The sequence below is a fragment of the Tachyglossus aculeatus genome, chromosome 10 (assembly GCF_015852505.1).
Source record: "Tachyglossus aculeatus isolate mTacAcu1 chromosome 10, mTacAcu1.pri, whole genome shotgun sequence".
NCBI lineage: Eukaryota > Metazoa > Chordata > Mammalia > Monotremata > Tachyglossidae > Tachyglossus > Tachyglossus aculeatus.
Window position 1 is genome coordinate 18961927 of NC_052075.1, and position 19885 is coordinate 18981811.

At 45.2% G+C, this 19885-nt stretch overlaps 1 protein-coding gene across 3 annotated transcripts in view; it reads right to left on the reverse strand.

The window, feature by feature from the left end:
* LOC119933020 (T-cell surface glycoprotein CD8 beta chain-like) overlaps window positions 1-19608 on the reverse strand; it is a 36714-nt gene extending 17106 nt beyond the window's left edge. Inside the window, exons 1-6 of one of the 3 annotated variants that reach the window (XM_038752215.1) lie at window positions 19438-19608; window positions 17504-17869; window positions 14340-14435; window positions 10283-10372; window positions 7333-7369; window positions 3080-3108 (exon numbers count right to left, since the gene is read on the reverse strand). In XM_038752215.1, coding sequence (XP_038608143.1) covers window positions 3096-3108; window positions 7333-7369; window positions 10283-10372; window positions 14340-14435; window positions 17504-17869; window positions 19438-19498 — 663 coding nt within the window. In that variant the 5' untranslated portion in view covers window positions 19499-19608 and the 3' untranslated portion in view covers window positions 3080-3095. Of the gene's footprint in view, window positions 1-2409; window positions 3109-7332; window positions 7370-10282; window positions 10373-14339; window positions 14436-17503; window positions 17870-19437 lie in introns of those variants that run through there. The other 2 variants (XM_038752214.1, XM_038752213.1) reach the window with 2 other exon arrangements.
* Between the last annotated feature and the right edge of the window lie 277 nt (window positions 19609-19885).

The window sequence follows — 19885 nt, forward strand, 5'->3', positions numbered from 1 at the left end:
TGACTATCCTGAAACCCCATCCCCCAATTTGGGGTCCTAGAAAGCCCCTAAAATGCTTCTGTGTTCTACCTGGGGAGGTCCAGGTACCTTGGGACCCATTCTGCGGATGTGTCTCCAAAAGCAGTCTTTGAATTTCTTTTTCGAATCCATTTTTACAACTCGAGATTTGCTCCCCGATTTAAGCTAGCACATTCCCAAGGATCGAAAACTGTGCTTTGGATCTTTCCTTGTTGCTTTTCTAAAATACTATCCGCAATTACAAAACGTGGAAAAGTAAATCATCACCCCTTGCCTCGTCCGCCTGAACAACCACCAAGCATTTCATGGCTTGGGAACTCCAACTTTGGTTAATAATAATAGTTGGGGTATTGGTTAAGTGCTTACTGTGAGTCAGGAGTTGGACTAAGCGCTGGGGTAGATACAAGTTAATCAGACCCCACATGGGTCTACATATCTATTTTATTTATTTTATTTTGTTAGTATGTTTGGTTTTGTTCTCTGTCTCCCCCTTTTAGACTGTGAGCCCACTGTTGGGTAGGGACTGTCTCTATATGTTGCCAACTTGTACTTCCCAAGCGCTTAGTACAGTGCTCTGCACACAGTAAGCGCTCAATAAATACGATTGATGATGATGATGGGGCTTCCAGTCTAAGTAAGAGAGAGAAGCAGCATGGCCCAGCAAAGGCCAGGGAGCGAGAGGAGATGGGCTCAAATCCCAGCTCTGTCACTAGTCTGCTGTGTGACCTTGGGCTAGTCACTTCACTTCTCTGTGCCTCAGTTTCCTCATCTGCAAAATGGAAATTGAGACTGCGAGCCCCATGTGGGACAGGGACTGTGTCCAACCCTATTTGCTTGTACCCGCCCCAGCGGATGGTGCCCGGCACATAGTAAGCGCTTAAGAAAAACCATTATCATCATTATTATTATCGATAATAAAATGTAACGATATGACAGACACATTCCCTGCCTATAGTGAGCTTACAGGCCCAGCTGTGACCATTGTGTCTGCTCTGGGTCCAAGTCCCAAACCCTCTTCAGTATCATCATCATCATCATCATCATCATCAATCGTATTTATTGAGCGCTTACTATGTGCAGAGCACTGTACTAAGCGCTTGGGAAGTACAAATTGGCAAGTATCAGGCCCCGACACACGTGGTCTCCAAGCTCGATCTGAGCTAGTGCTACCTTTCACCCCTCTGGCATAGAGGCTCCCCACCCGCAGACACCCCCTCTTCCACGGCTCACACAACCCCTGCCTGCTCAAGCATCGGACACGTGGGAGTTGGCAACTTTAGGATGCTCCCCTTTGTCCGCCACTTTTACCATCACCATCCCATGCCCTCTTAACTCCGAGGAAAGCCTCCAAACAGGTTGGAATATTCCAGAGGGACTTGTCTTAGGCTGTGGAGTCGTTTCTGACCCATCGCGACCCCACGGACACACCTCTTCCAGAACATCCCACCTCCATCCGCAATCGTTCTGGTACTGTATCCAGAGAGTCTTCTTGGTCCAAATACGGAAGTGGTTTACCATCGCCTTCTTCCGCACACAGTAAGTGCTCAATAAATACGATTGATTGATTGATTGATTCCGCGACCGCCCAGCACAAGCGAGTTTTGACCTGTAGTAGATTGCCTTCCACTCGCCAGCCACTGCCCAAGTAAGGAATGAACTGGATATGCCTCTGCTTGACTCTCCCTCCCATAACTGAGACTGGTAGAGCACTGGAAACTCCTTTGACGTTATCCTGAGAGGTTTTGGAATCCTTTGTTTGGTTTGGAGACAGAAAGGGAGTCAAGCCCTAAGGGATCAAGGATCAGATTTCTTATCGAAAGTGTTTAAAATGAAAATTAAATCATTTAAATGAACCACTGTTTCTTGTGTCCTTGCATACCTTTCGGGTTGTACAGGCCTAAGCCCCGGAAGGCTTGGAATATTGCTAGTGGCAGAAAATCATAGTTCTATGCTTTGGCCAAGAATATCTACTAGTCTGGGAGCCAGAAGGACCTAAATTCTAGGGTTCTAATCCAGACTCCGCCTTTTGTCTGCCAGGTGACCTCGGGCAAGTCACTTCACTTCTCTGGGCCTCAGTTACCACATCTGTAAAATGGGGATTAAGACTTGTGACGTTGACCGTGTCCAACCTGATTAGCTCGTATCGACTCTGGCACTTAATACAGCGCTTGCCACATAGTAAGTGCTTAACAAATACTATAAAAAATTCTATTTTAGCAAATTATCCACTCATTATCCAGATCATTCAGGACAGAGAATTTTTTTTGGTGTCAGTTATCCAGGTAATTTGCTAGTAGAAAACTGGCTATCGAGTTCACCATTAACACCTGAGAGTCCCGGGGCCTCTTGGGAATCTGCATCTTTAAAGGGAAGCAAGGGAGACTGAACTTCACCCTCAGACATTTATTAAGCATCTATGCCAGGCAGAGCAATGTGTTGAGTGTTGGGTATATTATAATCAAGTTACAGAAGACATGATCCCTGCCCTCGAGGAGTTTCCAATCTAATGTGGGGAGAGGGAACATACAGCCAAAGATTAAATTTTCAAAAACACTGAACAAAAAGAAATGTAGCAACTATAATATCATCCCCAAATCGCCAAATCATCTCAAGTCCAAAATATTGGTTTCTCGGGATGTCACAGAAGCCTCCTCTCTAACACGAGCATGAGAATTTCTGATTCTTCCCAAAGCCCAGACAGGTGTGGTAATGGCCCTTGATGGTAAAGCCAGGGTTTCATGATGATGGAGGAAGGCTAGAGGAGGAGGAAGGGGGAAAAGGAGGATGGAGAAGGATGACGGTGAAGATGATGAGAAGCCAGAGGGCCCCCCTGACTCCAGAACTCTGGTAAAAAAAGAGGCTCTGGGCTCCAGTTCAGATCACATTCTGATAAATTGTACTTTCCAAGTGCTTATTACAGTGCTCTGCACACAATAAGTGCTCAATAAATACGATTGAATGAATGAATGAATAAAATCCCATTTGATGGACGCTTTCTGGTTTAGCCCGAAAATTTATAGCTCACGACCACACTCGTTGCAGAGATTAGACAGAAAGATACTGGAGCTGTTTTCTTTTTATCTTTGAAATCTGAAAAAAAAAATCCAAATAAGGAAACTATTCATCTTGTAGGCAAGAAACTCAGAGTCATCAGTTCTAGTGATGTTACAAAGCCACCCACTCTTCACCGAAGAACTTCCTTGGGGGTAGAGGGTGGAGAATCAGCATGACCTAGTGGAAAGATCATGGGCTTTGGAGTTAGAGGGCCTGAGTTCTAATCTTGGCTCTGCCAATTGCTTGCTGTGTGACCTTGGGTAAGTCACTTGTCTTCTCTGTGCCTCAGATTTCTCCACTGTAATGTCCTCCCTCCCACTGAGACTGTGAACCCCATGCGGGACAGGGACTGTGTCCGACTTTGTTGACCCGTTCCAACACCAGAGCTTAGAATAATAATAATGATGGTACTTCTTAATCGCTTACCATGTGCCAAGCACTGTTCTAAGCCCTGGGGTAGATACAAGTTCATCAGGTTGGACATAGTCCCGATCCCACATGGGGCTCACATTCTTAACCCCCATTTTACAGAATAGGTAACTGAGGCCCACGGAAGTGAAATGACTTGCCCACATCAGACCAGTGGTGGAGCCGGGATTAGAACCCAGGATTAGAACCCGGGATTAGATCTCCCTTCTACTCTAGACTCTGAACCCCATGTGGGCAGGGACTGTCTCTCTTTATTGCTGAATTGTACTTTCCAAGCGCTTAGTACAGTGCTCTGCTTGAATAAATGAACGAACCCAGGTCCTTCTGAGTCCCAGACCCATACTTTATCCACTAAGCTACGCTGCTTCTCATAGAACTACAGACAAGTGGCAGAGAGCAGACAAGTGGCAGAGTCATGATTAGAACCCAGATCCTTCTGATTCCCAGGACTGTGCTATGTCTCACACACGCTTCCGGGAGGAGCCTCAGACCATCAGATAAACATTTTTTCTCTGGGTTAAACAAGTTCCTCTTGCTGAGATCTTAGAGCAGTGTTTGACATATAGTAAAGGCTTAACAAATACCAAAACAAAAACCAACCTGCTCTCATATCCAGGCTCAACTTGGATCCCAATGGGAAGGGACAAATGGTGGGCAGGACACCCTGAATCCTCCCACTCCCTCACTGAATGCCAACGCAAACCGGAGACTTGACAGTAGATAAAAGATGACACATTCACCCCTAGGCTAAATCCACCAGATTTGGGGGAGCTTGAAGGGGACAGGGAGCAGAACGAGGGGCTCTGTACGGTGGGGCGAAAAATGCCAAGTGGCCAGAAGGTAGCCAGAAATGCACAAAGACTGGGAGAAAAAAGAAAGAGATAGAGGGAGAGAGAAAGTGTAAAAGGGGAAAGACGGAAGCGGGTGGACGAAAATGGAGCGGGGCCACAGAGAGTAGACAAAGGGTGAGAATGGAGAGCACAACATGAATATTTTCCCAAGGTTTTGGTACAGTGCACTGCACCCAACTTATTAAATTCTACTACTAGAGAAGCAGCGTGATTTAGTGGCTAGACCACGGGCCTGGCAGCCAGAAGGACCTGTGTTCTAATCCCGACTCTGCCACATGTCTGCTGTTTAGGCAAGTCACTTCACCACCCTGTGCTTCAGTTCCCTCATCTGTAAAATGGGGATTAGGGCTGTGAGCCCCATGGGGACAGGGACTGTGTCTACTCTGATTAAACTGTATCTATCCCAGCATTTAGAACAGTGTTTGGCACATAGTAAGCCCTTAAATACCATTATTATTATTATTATCATTACTGATATTACTTCTGCCACCACTACATTCCCTCTCACCTTTAAAAGCCCTTTCTCCCATTCTTCATCCCCGCTTCCCGTGAGTGCCATCTTCTCCCACTCCCTTTCTGATGGCTCTTTCCCTTCTTCCTTCAAACATGCTCATGGCTCCCCTATACTCGAAAAAAAACCACCCTTCTCTGGCTCCCACTGCACCTTCCAGCAACAGCCTCCTCTCCCTTATTTCATTCCATCCAAATTCCTCCAGCGAGTTGTACAAACTTGTAGACTCCCTTTCCTCCCCTCCAACCTTCTTTTTTAACCCAATACAAATGTGGTTTCCAACCCTTCACTCCACCGAGACCACATTACTCTATCCAAATCTACTCTATCCTCAGGGACTGTGTCCAACTTGATTAGCTTGTCTCTACCCCAGCGCTTAGAACAGTGCCTGGTACCTAGTAAGCGTTTAACAATTACCCTAAAAACAAACAAGAAAAGAGGGGGAACGTGACTACCAACTCTGTTGTATTGTACTCTCCAAAGTGCTTAGTACAGTGCTCTGCACACGGTAAGCACTCAATAAATATCACTGATTGATTAATTGGGTCCCTGCCTCCTCACTTTATACTCACTTTCTTGAGGAGACAAATCTACCTCTCTAACCCTGTCCTCTCACTTCTCCTGCACTCCCACACTTCCTCCCTCCTCCAGGTCATTTCTACATAGATGACCTACTGGTACCCCAAGCTTATTATATCTAAAACTGAACTCCTCATTTTTCAGCTCACAGCCTCCCTTCCACCTAAACTTCCCATCACAGTTAACAAGGCCGCCTTCCTCCCTGAATCCAGACCCTGCCACCTCAATTCCATCTTCCCTTCCAAACCTCACATTCAATCGGTCATTAAATTCTTTTGGCATTTCCCTCTGACTTCCATCACTACCGGTTCTCCTCCTCAACGTTTCTTCCTCTCCACCCAATAATAATAATATTAATAATAACTGTGGAATTTGTTAAGCGCTTACTACGTGCCAGGTACTCTGCTAAATGCTGGGGTGGATACAGGCTAATTGGTTTGGACACAGTCCCTGTCCCACGTGGGGCTCACAGTCTCAATCCCCATTTTGCAGATGAGGGAACTGAGGCCCAAAGAAGTGAAGTGACTTGCCCAAGGTCACACAGCAGATAGTGGCAGAGCCGGGATAAGGACCCAGGTCCTCTGACCCCCAGGTTCATACTCTTACTACTAGGCCATGCTGTTTCCCAATAAGTGCTTGTTTAAGTACTTACCATCCACATATTCCCAATCTTTATCTCATTCTCTCTTATTTGGTCTTATATCTTTCTCTCCTGGGTAAATCGTAAACTCCCGCAGGACAGAAACAGTGTCTTTCAGCTATATTGTGCTCTGCCAAGGGTTTAATGTAGTGCTCTGCACAGTGGAGGTGCTCAATAAATAGTATGGATTGGGGCCACTCAAAAATCCGGCAGGGTTGGCATTTCTTTCAGAATTCTTCCCTGGTTCCCTGCATCTTTTGTCCCATTTTCCCCCCATCCCTCATCCATGAGCTGTCTTAGGAGTCTCCACATATGCAGCGTGGCTCAGCGGAAAGAGCACAGGTTTTGGAGTCACAGGTCATGGGTTCAAATCCCGGCTCCACCACATGTCTGCTGTGTGACCTTGGACTTCTCTGAGCCTCACTTACCTCATCTGTAAAATGGGGATTAAGACTGTGAGCCCCACGTGGGACAACCTGATCACTTTGTATCCCTCCCAGTGCTTAGAATAGTGCTTTGCACATAGTAAGTGCTTAACAAATGCCATCATCATTATGATTATTATATCTTGTCCCCTCTCTTCCCCCCAGAAGGCAAATTTGGTTTTGTTTCAGAGGTGCGTGGGAGAAGAATTAGGTGCCATCAATGCACACCTTCTAACTGTGACAGTAGTCAGTCATCATCATCATCAATCGTATTTATTGAGTGCTTGCTGTGTGCAGAGCACTGTACTAAGCGCTTGGGAAGTACAAATTGGCAACATATAGAGACAGTCCCTACCCAACAGTGGGCTCACAGTCTAAAAGGGGGAGACAGAGAAAAAAACAAAACATACTAACAAAATAAAATAAATAGAATAGATATGTACAAGTAAAATAGAGTAATAAATATGTACAAATATATATACATATATACAGGTGCTGTGGGGAAGGGAAGGAGGTAAGATGGGGGGATGGAGAGGGGGACGAGGGGTCCTTTGGGTCACTGGGTTTTTGGGTCACTCGATCAGCCAGTCAGGGCAAAAACCAGTCTCCCAAGCCCCAAGATTTCAGAATTCATTGAGACCGATAGGGAGTAGTGAATGGGATCTCTGAAACTAAATGCCTCCCGCTTCCCGTGCATTTGTAGTCAGAAACCTTTTTGCAGAAATTTGCTCTCTGGAGAACCTGTGAACCCCTTGCAAGAAAAGATGGTGGGAGAGAAATTTCAGGGATTGTGAATAACAACAACAAGGATAAAAAGTCACTCACTGTTTTGCAAAGTAAAGCTGGCTTCTCCTCTGTGAACCTGAAAGGGAAAAGAGTAAGGATTATTCTGTTCACTCTGCTAACCATGTTGCCCATTTAGCAGGGAGCTTACATTTTCCTTACCACTTTAGTAAGCATGATTATGGTTGATTAACTCCCTCGCAGACCAATCAATCAATCAATCGTATTTATTGAGTGCTTACTGTGTGCAGAGCACTGTACTAAGCACTTGGGAAGTACAAATTAGCAACATATAGAGATGGTCCCTACCCAACAGTGGGCTCACAGTCTAGAAACACTGTCTAGCTAATCATCAATCATATTTATTGAGCGCTTACTGTGTGCAGAGCACTGTACTAAGCGCTTGGGAAGTACAAGTTGGCAACATATAGAGACAGTCCCTACCCAACAGTGGTAGCTAATAAAAACAAGGAAACATTCTGTAGGTATTAAATGATCGTAACTATGCCAAAAAAAAATCGTTCCATTAGCAATTCGGTAATCATTTCACTGGTAATCATTTGCCCTAAATTAGAAAGAGATTAGAGACATTTCTCTCCAAGATTCAACTACTTTTCAGGCTGAAGCCTCTTTCTGTAATTTATTTTAACATCTGTCTCCCTCTATAGGCTGTAAACTCAGTTGTGGGCAGGGATCATGTCTACCAACTCTATTATATTGTATTTTCCCAAGCACTCGGTAAGATGCTCTGCACACAGTAAACACTCAACAAATACCCATGATTGATTGATTGATTATCATTATCACAGATTATTCGGATTATACTTCTTTACTTGAAACAACCAGTTGTGAGCCCATTGTTGGGTAGGGACCGTCTCTATATGTTGCCAACTTGTACTTCCCAAGTGCTTAGTACAGTGCTCTGCACACAGTAAGCGCTCAATAAATACGACTGAATGAATGAATGAACCAGGGAGCAAATGTGACAATTTAAGGTCTTCCTGAACTACATTTTTTCTCTCCTGCACAATCCAGTGACAATAATAACTGCGGTATTTGTTAAGTGCTTATTATGTGCCAAGCACCATTCTAAGCACTGGGGTAGAAATGGTCCTTTCCAACCCAACCCTCTTTTTCATGGTATTTGTTAAGTGCCTACTATGTGCCAGGCACTGAGCTAAGCATTAGGGTAGATAATAATAACTATAATAATAATTGTGGTACTTGTTAAGTGCTTGCTATGTGCCAGGCGTTGTACTAAATGCTGGGGTGGATACAAACTAATCAGGTCTCTGCCTCTCATAGGGCTCACAGCCTTAATCCCCATTTTACAGATGAGGTAACTGAGGCACAGAGAAATGAAGTGACTTGCCTGAGGTCACTCTGCAGACAAGTGGCAGAGCTGGGATTAAAACTCTGGTCTTTATTTCCAGGTCCGTGCTTTATATATAATAAAAAGCGCTTAATACCATATATATATATGGTATTATATATATGGTATTATATATCAATCAATCAATCATATTTATTGAGCGCTTACTGTGTGCAGAGCACTGTACTAAGCACTTGGGAAGTACAAGTTGGCAACATATAGAGACGGTCCCTACCCTACAGTGGGCTCACAGTCTGAAGGGGGGAGACAGAGAACAAAACCAAACATACTAACAAAATAAAATAAATAGAATAGATATGTACAAGTAAAATTAATAAATAAATAAATAGAGTAATAAATATGTACAAACATATATACATATATACAGGTGCTATGGGGAAGGGAAGGAGGTAAGATGGGGGGGATGGAGAGGGGGACGAGGGGGAGAGGAAGGAAGGGGCAGAACTGGGATTAAAACTCTGGTCTTTATTTCCAGGTCCGTGCTTTATATATAATAAAAAGTGCTTAATACCATATATATATATATATATATATATATATGTATATATATATATTTATATGGTATTAGGCACTTAGTATGTGGCAAGCACTGTTCTAAGCCCTGCGATAGATACAAGGTTATAATAATGGTGGTATTTGTTAAGCGCTTACTGTGTACCAAGCACTGTTCTAAGCGCTGGGGGGATACAAGGTGATCAGGTTGTCCCACGAGGGGCTCACAGTCTTCATCCCCATTTTACAGATGAGGGAACTGAGGCAAAGAGCAGTTAAGTGACTCGCCCAAAGTCACACAGTGGGATTATCCACTAGCGGTGCTGTTTGTCTTTCGTCATCAATTGGTAAAGGCCTCCGGCTCCCTGAATACCTACATCTGTGAATGTGTTGTAATAGAGCCTTAGAAACCTGAGCCTCCTCATCTACTTCACCTCCTATTTCATCATCATCATCAATCGTATTTATTGAGCGCTTACTGTGTGCAGAGCACTGTACTAAGAGCTTGGGAAGTACAAGTTGGCAACATATAGAGACAGTCCCTACCCAACAGTGGGCTCCTATTTGCTCTCCCGACCGATGCTAGTGGGAGATTTGATCTCACACCTGCTCCTGGGCAGCCCGGCCCCTTTCTGCTTTGCCCTTTGCTTTCAATCACGCAGGAGGAGATGGGTTTGGGGGGAAGTTAACATCGCAAATATAATAATAACGCTGGTATTTGTTAAGCTTTTACTATGTGCCAAGCACTGTTCTAAGCGCTGGGGTAGATACAAGGTAATCAGGTTGTCCCACGTGGGGCTCACAGTCTTCATCCCCATTTCACAGATGAGGTAACTGAGGCCCAGAGAAGTGAAGTGACTTGCCCAAAGTCACACAGCTGACGAGTGGCGGAGTCGGGATTGGAACCCACGTCCTTCTGACTCTCAGGCCCGAGCTCTATCCACTAGGCCACACCACCTCTCTATTTTACCTTCGATGTTTTCAGCATCCATCTGCCTGGAGGCAGGGGCTTGGCCCAAATGACCCCTCAAGCTCCTTCCCAGCCCTCTGACTCTGGGCATTAAATCCAGCTCTAGGGTTCTGGGTTCGATGGGGGAAACGACTTACGGTGCAAGTGGATGGTGGCGGCCAGAGAAACCAGCAGGAACAGGAGACATCCAACCAGCAGAGCCATGAAGCGGGTACTGCAGGAAAGGCCTGAAGCGGACAAGACCCAATCAATCAATCAATCAGTCATATTTATTGAGCGCTTACTGTGTGCAGAGCACTGTACTTGGGAAATACAAGTCGGCAACATATAGAGACAGTCCCTACCCAACAGTGGGCTCACAGTCTAAAACGGGGAAACACAGAACAAAACCAAACGTACTAACAAAATAAAATAAATAGAATAGATGTTGACTCGGCTGCTAGAATCTGGGAAATGGAGGAGGACTCCATTCCTCCAGTTTCATTTTTTAAGCACGAGTGCTCGACATAATAATAATAATAATAATAATGATGACGATGGTATTTCTTGAGCGCCTTACCACGTGCCAGGCAGGCACTGTACTGAGCTCTCGGGTGGGTACAGGCAAATCGGGTCGGACGCAGTCCCCGTCCCATATGGAGCTCATTGTCTTAGTCCCCGTTTTACAGATTCAATCAATTGTTTTTTATTGGGCTCTGACTGTGTGCACAGCACCGCAGTAAGCACTTGGGAGAGTACAATACAGCAATAAACAGACACATTCCCTGCCCACAGTAAGCTTGCAGTTTAGAGGATGAGGTACAGAGAAGTGACTTGCTCAAGGTCACACAGCAGACAAGTGGCAGAGCTGGAATTAGAACCCAGGTCCTTCGGAGTCCCAGGCCTGTGCTTTACCCACTAAGCCTCGCTGCTTCACTATATCCTCCTCATCTAGACTAATGCCGACGTCCTCACTGTACCTCCATCTCATTTATCCAGGCCACGTCATCCCCCGGGCCTGGAATGCCCTCCCTCTGCCCATCCGCCAAGCTAGCTCTCTTCCTCCCTTCAAGGCCCTGCTGAGAGCTCACCTCCTCCAGGAGGCCTTCCCAGACTGAGCCCCTTCTTTCCTCTCCCCCTCGTCCCCCTCTCCATCCCCCCGTCTTACCTCCTTCCCTTCCCCACAGCACCTGTATATATGTATACATGGTTGTACATATTTATTACTCTATTTATTTATTCATTTATTTATTTTACTTGTACATTTCTATCCTACTTATTTTATTTTGTTGGTATGTTTGGTTCTGTTCTCTGTCTCCCCCTTTTAGACTGTGAGCCCACTGTTGGGTAGGGACTGTCTCTATGTGATGCCAATTTGTACTTCCCAAGCGCTTAGTACAGTGCTCTGCACATAGTAAGCGCTCAATAAATACGATTGATTGATTGATTGATTATCTTACCAAAACCTCTTGCCCACCTCCTGCTTCTGGCCTGGAACGCTCTCTCTCTCTTCATATCCAACAGACAACTACTCTCCCCCACTTCAAAGTCTTATTGAAGGCACACCTCTTCCAAGAAGCCTTCCCTGACTAAGCCCCCTCTTTTTCTCTTCCCCCACTCTCTTCCGCGGCCACCTTGCACTTAGATTTGCTCCCCTTTTTCACCCTTCAACCCCACAGCACTTCTGTACATATAATAATGATAGCATTTATTAAGCGCTTACTATGTGCAAAGCGCTGTTCTAAGCGCCGGGAGGTTACAAGGTGATCAGGTGGTCCCACGGGGGGCTCACAGTCTTAATCCCCATTTTACAGACGAGGGAACTGAGGCACAGAGAAGTTAAGTAACTTGCCCAAAGTCACATAGCTGGCAATTGGCAAAGCTAGGATTTGAACCCATGACCTCTGACTCCAAAGCCCATACTCTTTCCACTGAGCCATGCTGCTTCTGTTATTTATAATAATTTGTAATATATAATTATAATATATATTATTAATTCTGTGATTTATAATAATTTGTAATTTATAATTATAATATATATTATTAATTCTGTAATTTATAATAATTTGAAATATGTAAATATAATATATATTAGTTCTATAATTTATAATAATTTGTAATATATAATTATAATATATTATTGATTCTATAATTTATAATAATTTGTAATGCATAATTATAATATGTAATTAATATATAATTTGTAATCTGTAATTTATGTATTTGTCTCCCCCTCTAAACTGTAAGGTCATTGTGATCAGGGAACACATCTACCAACTCTGTTATATTTTACTCTCCCAAGCACTTAGTACAGTGCTCTGCACCCAGTAATCACTCAATAAATATGACTGATTGATTGGTTGAGAGACTTTAAGATCAGGGATTTTTTTGTTTGTTTCTTTGTTATTTTATGGTATTTGTCAAGCATTTACCATGTGCAGGGCACTGTACTAAGCACTGAAGTAGATCCAAATTAATCGGGTTGGACACAGTCCCTGTCCCACATAAAGCTCATAGTCTCAATCCCCATTTTACAGATGAGGCAACTGAGACCCAGAGAAGTTAAGCGACTTGCCCAGGGTCATTCAGCTGTGGTGGAGGCAAAGCATGTGTCCACCCACTCTGTTTTAATCGTCTAGTGCAGCCTTTTTTTAAATGGTATTTGTTAAGCACTTACTATGTGCCACACACTGTAATAGTAATAATGGTAATAATGGCATATGTTAAGTGCTTACTATGTTCCAGGTACTGTACTAAGCGCTGGGGTACATACAAGGTAATCAGGTTGTCCCACGTGGGTCTCCCAGTCTCAATCCCCATATTAACAGATGAGGTAACTGAGGCACAGAGAAATTAAGTGACTTGCCCAAGATCACACAGCAGGTGTGGTAGAGCGGGGATTAGAACCCAGGTCCTTCTGACTCCCAGCCCGTGCTCTTTCCACTAGGCCACCCTACTTTCTTCTCTGCACACAGTAAGCAATCGATGAATATGATTGATTGATTGATTGATTGAGGGGCTGGTCTTGGTTTCCCTCCCAGTAATGTCAACCGGGACGCGCCAGAAGTCCCCTGGCGGGAAAGCAGCTCAGGGAGGCTCCAAGCTAGATCAGGCCCTGGTCCTGAATTTGGGGGCATGAAAGCAAGTAAATGCCACACTCCCCCCTTCTGGGGTTTTCTTTTAAGCGCTTACTATGTGCCAGGCACTGTATTAAGCGCCGGGGTAAATCCAAGCTAATCAGGCTGGACACAGCCCCTGTCCCACATGGGGCTCACAGTCTTTATCCCCATTTTACAGATGAGGGAACAGAGGCATAGAGAAGTGAAGTGACTTTTCCAAGGTCACACAGCAGACAAGCGGTGGAGCCAGAATTAGAACCCAGGTCCTTCCGACTTCCAGGACCACATTCTACCCACTAGGCCATGCTGCTTCTCACCCTCTCACTTGTACTTGTGACAAGGAGATCTGGGCATGTCATGACCTTTCCCATCAACACCACCTCCACTGTCATCAAAACCAGGGAGGTCAGGGCAGACCTACTTGTTACATCAACAATAGGTGCAACATCAATAACTGACTAATTTGCTCCTGGTGGGAGCCTTGTTTCTAGATAATAATAATAATAATGGCATTTATTAAGCGCTTACTATGTGCAAAGCACTGTTCTAAGCACTGGGGAGGCTACAAGATTATCAGGTTGTCCTTCATGGGGCTCACAGTCTCAATCCCCATTTTACAGATGAGGTAACTGAGGCACAGAGAAGTGAAGTGACTTGCCCAAAGTCACACAGCTGACAATTGGCGGAGCCGGGATTTGAACCCATGACCTCTGACTCCAAAGCCCGGGTTATTTCCTACTGAGCCATGCTGCTTCTCTGATCCAAAAGAACATTATGCCAACCACCATATCTATAAAGCATTCCCCCAAAAAATCTTTAGGGAAAAACATTCCCTTTTTCCCTCCAAAATTAGATGATTTCATAGGGCTTCCTGAAATCCAGTTGCATTTGAGCTACAAGTCCACACTTTTTGCCCAACACATTAGCCCAAACAAAACTGAATGGGACAAAAGAACTGGGGCATAAAGCTTTGCCAAGAAGCATGTCTTAAATATCATTTTTTTTTAATTCGAGTATTTTGAAGTTAATGAAGATGTATTTTCATCCTGGTTCATCACCCAGTTGATGACAAGGTCAGTGCGAATAGAGGTCATACCATTCTGTCCAGGTGTATTCTTGTGTGGACGCCTACACCTCCTCTTGGGGCTCTCCTCTTTTCTAGTAGGGTTGACAGTGGTGGGGAGGACATCAACTAGGGTTAGAAAAAGAAAGTTATAATCTCCTTGCAGACAAGGACTGTGCCAACCAATTCTATTTTAATATAATTTCTCCTCCAAGAGGTCTTCCCTGATTAAGCCCTCCTTTCCTCTTTTCCCATTCCCTTCTGCATCACTCTGACTTGCTCCCTTTATTCATCCCCTCTCCCAGCCCCAGAGCACTTATGTCCATATCTTCAATTTATTTTTTTTCTACACTAGACTGTGAGCCCGTTGTGGGCGGGGAATGCGTCTGTTTATATTTTTATATTGTACTTTCCCATAGTACAATACACAGTGAGAGCTTAATAAATACGATTGACTGACTGAGACTGATTACCCTCCTGAGTGATTAATACAGTGCTCTGCACACAGTAAGCACCCAATAAATGCCATTGATTGATTGATTAAGAGAAAAATAAAACAAGAACTCCTCTCCTGATGGGGTCAAAAGGTAAAGAACCAAGACTTGATGGGGAATCACTTTCTGAGGGGCTGATTCCAGAACAAGAATATCCAGAAATTAAAAGCTTTTCTTTAAAAAAAATAGCATTTGTTTAAGCACTTACTATGTGCCAGGCACTGTACTAAGCTCTGGGGTAGATTTCTAGACCGTGAGCCCGTTGTTGGGTAGGGATCATCTTTATATGTTGCCAATTTGAACTTCCCAAGCGCTTAGCACAGTGCTCTGCACACAGTAAGCACTCAATAAATATGACAGTGTGTGAATACAAGGTAGTTGTGTTGGACACAGTCCCTGTCCCACATGAGCTCACAAGCTTAATCCCCATTTTACAGATGAGGTAACTGAGACATAGAGAAGTGAAGCGATGTGCCCAGGACCTCACAGCCGACAAGGGGCAGAGCCAGGATTCGAACCCAAGTCCTTTAGATTTCCAGGCCGATGCTCTATCTAAGATTTGTAATCTGCAACGTCTTTAGAGGGGCAGGGAATGATGTCCAGGTTTTCATTGGAATCCAGAGCACTCCCTTCCACCTTTATCAATCAATAAATTCCTCAATCACATTTTTTGAGCACTTACTGGGTGCGGAGAGGTGTACTAAGCACTTGGGAGAGTACAGTATAACAGAGTTGGTAGACACGTTTCCTTCCCGCAACAAGTTTACAGTCTAGCGGGGACGAGAAAAGAGAGGAAGGAACCCACTCGGGTATTTAGTTAGAAATCACTCCGCTCAGAGATGCTGTAGGGAACAAGAATCCGAGGAACCAAAACCTGAAGCAGAAACTGGAAACCAGAATCCCTGCTCCAGCTCTGTTCCTACTTCTCAGCAGGATGGCAAATGAATCGTTTCTCTCTCTGAGTCTGCCTGAAGCAAAGAAATCTAAATCAGGAATATTGGCGAACAGGTAAAATACAGGGAATAATTGTACAGAAGTATCTGAAATTGGTTTTTCTTTGGGAGGATTCATTCATTCATTCATTCAATCGTATTTATTGAGCGCTTACTGTGGGCAGAGCACTGTACTAAGCGCTTGGGAAATACAAGTTGGCAACATATAGGGACGGTCCCTTCCCAACAGCGGGCTCACAGTCTAGAAGGGGGAGACAGACAACAAAGCAAAACATATAAATCAAATAAAATAAATAGAATAAATATGTACAAGTAAAATAAATAGAGTAATAAATATGTACAAACATATATACAGGTGCTGTGGGGAGGGGAAGGAGGTAAGATGGGAGGGATGGGGAGTACAAAGCTACATCTGGACTGAGGCACAGAGAATAATAACAATACTAATTCCCATCCCCCTCGCCTTACTTCCTTCCCCTCCCCCACAGCACCTGTATATATGTATATATGTTTGTACGTATTTATTACTTTATTTATTTATTTTATTTGTATATATTTGTTCTATTTTATTTTGTTAATATGTTTGGTTTTGTTGTCTGTCTCCCCCTTTTAGACTGTGAGCCCGCTGTTGGGTAGGGACCGTCTCTATATGTTGTCAACTTGTACTTCCCAAGCGCTTAGTACAGTGCTCTGCACACAGTAAGCACTCAATAAATACGATTGAATGAATGAATGAATGAGTAGGGGGAGAGGAAGGAGGGGGCTCAGTCTGGGAAGGGAGAAGCCTTATTACTCCCAGTTTTCCAGACAATTAAGATGGCCAGGACTAGGAGACAGAACCTGGCGAAGATTAAACTTTCTTTCTTAAGACCTAAGATCATTTCCTTCCATACCAGAGATGTGTCCTAACCCTGCTTGTGCATTTAAGCAGGGTGGCTTAGTGGGTAGTGCCCGGGCCTGGGAAGTCAGAAGGACCTGGGTCCTAATCCCAGTTCTTCCACATGCCTGCTGTGTGACCTCGGGTGAGTCGCTTCACTTCTCTGTGCCTCAGTTACCTCATCTGTAAAATGGAAATTAAGAGTTTAAGCCCCATTGCGTCCAATCTGATTAACTTGGATCTCTCCCAGCGCTTAGAACGGTGCTTGGCACATAGTGAGCGCTAGAGAAGCAGCATGGCTCACTGGAAAGAGCACGGGCTCTGGAGTCAGAGGTCATGGGTTCGAATCCCGGCTCCGCCACCTGTCTGCTGTGTGACCTTGGGCAAGTCACTTAACTTCCCTGAGCCTCAGTTACCTCATCTGTAAAAGGGGGATTAAGACTGTGAGCCCCGCATGGGACAACCTGATCACCTTGTATTCCCCCCCAGCACTTAGAACAGTGCTTTGCTCATGGTAAGTGCTTAATAAATGCCACCATCATCACTATTATTATTATTATTAATAAATACTATGATTATTGTTATTTCTTACCTACCTCTATTCATCAATGGTATTTATTGAGCACTTACTGTGTGCAGAACACTCTACTAAGCACTTGGGAAAGTAGAATACAACAGAGTTGGTAGATGTGATTCTTGCCCACAGGAGCTTATGGTCTACAGGGGAAGACAGACAGTAAATTAAGTACAGTACATTGTCAAGGCGCCATGCTGCTTGCCAAGGGAGATTTCCAAATGGACCAGAAGACGACACTAATACAGACCATCCCCTCCACCCCAGGAGCCGCGATGCCCTCCGAATCGGGCCCTTACCCACTCTCAGGTTCGTTCCCCGTCCAAAGATGAGCGCGGGAGCCTGGATAGCGGAGCAAAAATAGACGCCGCTATCCGAGAACTTCACCTTCCTGAGCTCCAGAGTGTAAGCGTTTCTACTCTGCTCCTTGGACACGGTGACCCTGGCCTGCATAGAGCCATTGCCGTAGGTGACTGAGCCCAGCCCAGAATAAGAAGCCACGAACTGCTTGCGGCCATCCACGCAGGGAAGCTGGCTTTGGCGGAACCAGTAGATTGTCTTGGTCTCCGTGGAGTGTTTCATCTCGCAGGTGATCGTCACATCTGAATCCGGTAGGAGCATGACATATTCTGGAGTCTGCTGCAGGGTTGGAGCGTTGGGTGTAGCTTGGGGGAGAAAGAAGGGACAGAGACAATTACTGAGTCTTTCCTGAGGGTTATCTTTTTATTAATCTATTGAGCTCAATAAATACGATTGAATGAATGACCGATCAATCACCTGAGGGCAGGAATCATGTCTACTAACTCTATTATGCTCTCCCAAGTGTGTAAGGAGCTCAACAGATATACCATGGATTGATCAGTATTGATTGATTGAGTCTGTGTAGAGCACTGTACTGAGCGCTCAGGTGACCATGTAGTCGATATGACTCCTGGCTAGGGGGGGAGATGGTCACTAAAATAAATTATAGGTAGGGTGAAGCAACAGAGTTTAAAAAAAAATGAACGGAAGGCCCTAGAGGGTGGGGGTGGAGGAATGAATAGCCAAGTGCTCATTCATTCTCCGGCAAACAAAATAATCTGTGAACCTGTGCCATTTGAACGCCTGTAAAGACGGCCGAATATAGAGTGAAAACTCCTTAAATGAAACTGAAATGGGAGTTACGAGGATGGGGATCTTGTTTGTTTGTTTGTTTGTTTTTTACAGAGTATTGGTGACAAAGATTCAGAGGACGTTTTGTTAAAGGAGATTTTGCTATACGGAAGTTTCCCCACCCCACAACCTCCACCAGATAGAGCTAGGAGTGTGAGGTCAGGGTTGGAGCCCATTTTAGACTGTGAGCCCACTGTTGGGTAGGGACTGTCTCTATATGTTGCTAATTTGTACTTCCCAAGCGCTTAGTACAGTGCTCTGCACATAGTAAGTGCTCAATAAATACGATTGATGATTTTATGGACTGTCATTCAATTAGCTTCCCCCACTACCCCAACTCGTTTTGGCATCAAGATTCAACCAGAGAACCCCTCTCCTCTTAACTCCACGAGGTCCTGTATTTTGCCCAATAGGCCCCAAATTGCAGAAACCTCCTAGCCAAGCAGCGAATTAAGTTCCTCAGGGGAAGCAGCATGATGTAGTGAATAGAGCACGGGCCTGGGAGTCTTAAGGTCATGGGTTCTAATCCTGGCTCCACTACTAGCTTGCTGTGTGATCTTGGGTGAGTCGCTTCCCTTCTCTGTGCCTCGGTTCCCTCACCTGTAAAATGGGGATGGAGACTGTGAGCCCCGTGTGGGACAGGGACTGTGTCCAACCTGATTTGTTTGTATCTATCCCAGAGCTTAGTACAGTGCTTGGCACATATTAAGCGCTTAACAAATACCACAATTATTATTATTCCTGGCCCTATTAGAGTCAGTTTAAATTCTACTCCCCAGCATCTGTCTATCCAAGTTGGGGAATTGCTCCAGATTTGCAACATCCTCTGTTCAGAAGCTCCAAATCTCCTTTCAGGTGGTTATGAACAGCTCAGGGCCAGGTTTCTGGTGAGTGTCCTATAGACCAGGGCAAGAAAACACTTCACAGCGACTCTCTTACGTCTTAGCCTTTCCCTGACCCCAGAGATGGCATCTTCCTGGGCAGCTGGGCATCCCATCAGCTCCTTTGGCCAAGGTGTTGGCCACAGGCTCCCAATGCTCCGACCCCTCGATGCCCCCCGGCCTAATGGCTTCGCTCTTACCCGGGACCTGCACCAAGAGGAAGAGGCCCAGCCAGGGCCACAGCCACGGACACCGCTGCATCCTGCCTGCTTGCCGCCGCCACCAGCCAGAGGACCGGACCGAGGACCAGCCCGAGGACTGGGAGGACCAGCTGGAGGAGGTGATGTGGGAGGACAAGGGGGAAGAGGATCGGGAAGAGGAGGAGCAGGTGGAGGAAGAGGAGGAGGAGGAGGATCGGGGGAAAGAGGAGAAGGAGGAGGAGGAACAGGAGAAGGAGCAGGTGGAAAATGAGGAGGAGGAGAAGGTGGACGAGGTGGAGAAGGATGAAGAGGAGGAGGAGGAGGAGAGCAGATGGAGGAGGAGGAGGAACAGGGGAAGGAGCAGGTGGAAAATGAGAAGGAGGAGAAGGTGGAGGAGGAGGTGGTGGAGAATGATGAAGAGGAGGAGGAGGAGATCAGATGGAGGAAG